General features: G+C 42.3%; 1 protein-coding gene across 1 annotated transcript; it reads left to right on the top strand.

Annotated features, from left to right (window-relative positions):
- The first annotated feature begins 3,091 nt into the window (after positions 1-3,091).
- TPD52L3 (TPD52 like 3) lies at positions 3,092-3,730 on the top strand. The gene has a single exon (XM_062207048.1). It carries the CDS (start codon positions 3,194-3,196, stop codon positions 3,728-3,730), a length of 537 nt encoding a protein of 178 aa, XP_062063032.1. The 5' UTR covers positions 3,092-3,193.

Raw genomic sequence — 3,730 nt, 5'->3', positions numbered from 1 at the left:
AGAGAACTCACTATGGTTAATCTAGCAGTACAAATGACCAGACTACAGGATGAGTTGTTTGTTCTTTAGAGGCAATCTGAATCACCAATGTTGATCATTTTATGAGTCAACATAATCAGAAGTCACCCTATTGATCATTTATAATCGAAGAAATCTAATATTAAATTTATTGGCAGTGGTAGAAATCTAGTCATTTCCAGACTTGATTATCAGTTAAGATAATCTCACTTCTTCCATCCCAACAACCCAGTCCTTGTAAAGGGCATGTCTTTCTTTTATATTTAAGTTTCAAGAATTTATTTTTAAAACAACATGTACAGGCTTCGATATGTCAAAACATAATCCTGTTATACCACTTTCCTTTGTTTACAAGGGACTGACATAAATCTGTCACTTTACCAGAGAAATGTTTCAAAGTTTATGCTTTACTATAAAAGTTAATGTCTTCCTTGAAAACAAAAGATAGCAAACCATCATAGGATTACAAATAATTCACAATTCTTTCTTCATAGGTTCATGAATCAAACATTTTGGCTGCTTTTTAGTGTTTAAATAACGACAAAAACTTTCAGTTTTTGGTTACCATTTTGTGAGCCTTTCTATATAATACGGTTTTATTTAACTGTCTGATTTAGAGAGTGAAATCTTAAAAAGACAGGATTATAATTTATTATTTTATACCTTAAGAGGATAGCTTTTACACCAGTAGGTTAGAATCATTATAAATTAGATGAAAAATACATGTTGTTTTATATGTGATTATGCACAAGCCTAATGAAATAGATAGTTGCATTGTGCTACTTATTTATACAAGTTTACTCAGGAGGTCAGATCATTGCCAACTAGGAACCTCCCTTCCAGAGGCCATGGCTTGATTTGGGATCTGAAAGTCAAGTCTTTGAAAGAAGTCAGTTCAGTTTTGCTATGAGGAAAACCATTATTCTATTAAAAGAAATCAAAGTTTAACAAAGGATTTCATATTTTGAATTCGAAGGCAGGAAGCATATAAAGAAGAAAATAGGCAACAATATTGGTAGCTTAAACAATCCAGAGAAGGTAAATCAAGTGCAAGTCAGATCTGTTGACTGAGAATCTCAACTTAAAATGGAAAAGTGTGTTCCATGTTAATTATCTTCATTTATGTTATCTGGCTTTGCTTAGGGATGATTTCTTTACACTCCACTCTCAGTTTTGAAAGATACCTATTTCAGAATCTGGAAGTATTCCTGAAACCACCAATATTTCCACAGGCAATGGTGGAGAACTTTGCCCTCTGGAACAAAATGAAAATGCTTTTTAGGAAGTCCTTGCTGCCTTTTACAGGCCTTTGTACACACAGCCACATCGCTCATCAGCTTTCATGTTTCCAACAAGAACAAACCTCATTTCTTAACCTAAAGAAGCACACATTTCAGGGGCAAGATAATAACAACACTAGTGAATTTTGTGAAAGGGTTACTGAATGTAAACCCAAAGGATGGAACAGCTGAGTATTTTATCACGGCCACACAGACAGAAGTATGGGAAATTGCTGAAATTTACGGAGAATCAGATCATGTTCCACATTTACATTCTACCAAGAGTTCACTAGGATCTAAGATTTGCTCAAGGATATTCCGTGGGAATGGGCAGCCAGATAGTAACAATATATGCTTACTGAATTGATGTGTTGATTTCTCTGCTATGTAAATTGTACGTGAGTGGTGCCTGAGCTGAGCAGAGGTTCTGAGCTCTGGACAGAATTTAGAGCTGTGGAGGCTTGCATTGTGGTGCAAAGATTAAGACTCCACTTGCCATGTAGGCATCTCAAGTCCTGGATCTTTTGCTTCTAACCAAGCTTTCTGCTAACGTGCCTGGGAAGGCAGCAAAAGATGGTCCAAGTGTTTGGGCTCCTGCCACTCATGTAGCAGATCAGGATAGAGTTGCTGGATCCTGGCTTTGACCTTCTTGACATCTCACTGTTCTGGCCATTTGGGGAGTAAGCCAATAGATGGAAAATCCAGCCGCTGGTTCGCTTGCTCTCTCTCTCTCTCTGTCTCTTTCCCCTCTCCCCACGGTTGATCAAATAAACATATATATTTTAAAACAATATTGGAGGACATAGTGGGTTGATACTCTGATAGATCCTATTTAACTGATTCTCCTATGCTAGGCAGACCACCTCACACAACAGGCAACCATAAATGTGGCCAGACATGCTTTCAGAAATGTGAGTGCAGGGAGAAAAAACAGTGCAACTGCAGTACTGAAAACCCATACTCTACCCTTTTGCATATATCCCTTCTCCTCTAAATTATCAAAGAACAACAGCCTTTTTAATTAGATTTAAATTAGAAAAAGCTATTTACTCGCACCACTACACCCTCCCAAAAATAACGGGCAGTTGTGACTGATTTAAACCCCCTTTTAAGTACTCCTATTCAAGGTCTCTGGCACTGTTGATACTCCATTGGGATCATTTTAGTTACTACTGGACTCTGAGTTCCGTGAAGCCTTCAAACCCGGCTTTCGGAATCGTGCTAGGAGTTTCTCCCGGCACCTGTGGAAACCTGGGATGGAGAGATGGGGCAGGGGATAACCCTAGGAGTCCTGAACTCCCCAGCTGATTCTGTAGTAGCGGTTTACTTTACACACTGGGCCTTTTAAAAAAAAAATTTAAGCACAAAGGTTCAACCTACTTTCAAGGGCTTGAAAACTGCTAATGAGGTAAAATGAGCTGCCAGATAATATAGTATGAAGGACAGACCTTGTCACCCACCACGGCTGCGGGGTAAATTCCTTTCCTCTTGCGACCAACTGCGACACCACCTACCTCACAAGGTCGTTGTGATGCCAAAACACGGCCGGGAACATGGGTAGCACCTGTGCTGAGCAGGAAATCCGCAGCGGCCCTTTGGGGCCGGAAGTCCCTCCCCATCTGACCCTCACCCTCTTCTACCCGGAAGTATATCCCCGCCCGCGGTGTACTCTGCCCCAGGTTGGGACAGCGGCTCCCCAGCAAGGCGTCAGTTTTACCGGCTAAGAAACGGATCCATCTCGCCTAATGTTCAGCACCACCAGTCAAGATTCTCAGGCGGCAGGCCAAGATTTTGACTCTGCCGGAAAAGATTATTTATCCACCAGCCAAGAATTCGATTCTGTCTATCAAGAATTAGATCTGAACTCTCTTAATGAAGATTTTCTTTCCCAGTCCATGTCCAATGCCATGACAAAGACCTCTCTGGATACATATGAATCCCGGACAACTTCTGAACCTGAGTATCTGACCGAAGCCGAGCAAATGGAGCTCAGATCCGAGCTCACCAAATTGGAGGAGGAAATCGTAACGCTACGCCACGTGCTGGCCGCCAAAGAGAAACGCTGTGGGGAGCTCAAGACAAGGCTGGGGTGCACGGCTTTGGTGGGGTTGAAACAGAATCTGTCCAAGAGCTGGCATGATATTCAGGTCTCCAACACTTACATGAAACAGAAGACATCAGCCGCCCTGTCCACCGTGGGCTCTGCTATCTGCAGGAAGCTTGGAGACATGAAGAAGTCAGCCACGTTCAGATCTTTGGAAGGTCTGATGGGGACCATCAAGTCCAGAGTCGCAGGTGGCAGAGACCTTGGCAATGACGGCCTTCCTGCCTCGCCAGGGAGTGGAGATGACCCACTCCTGGTTCCGGGGAGTGGGGCTGACCCAGTTCCAGGGAGTCAGGATGACCTGCTTTCCTTTCTAGAGCCAGAATGA

Source organism: Lepus europaeus, chromosome 12 (genome assembly GCF_033115175.1).
Source record: "Lepus europaeus isolate LE1 chromosome 12, mLepTim1.pri, whole genome shotgun sequence".
Classification (NCBI taxonomy): Eukaryota; Metazoa; Chordata; class Mammalia; order Lagomorpha; family Leporidae; genus Lepus; species Lepus europaeus.
The sequence above is the reverse complement of the archived record's forward strand: the minus strand, read 5'-3'. Positions and strand labels throughout refer to the sequence as shown.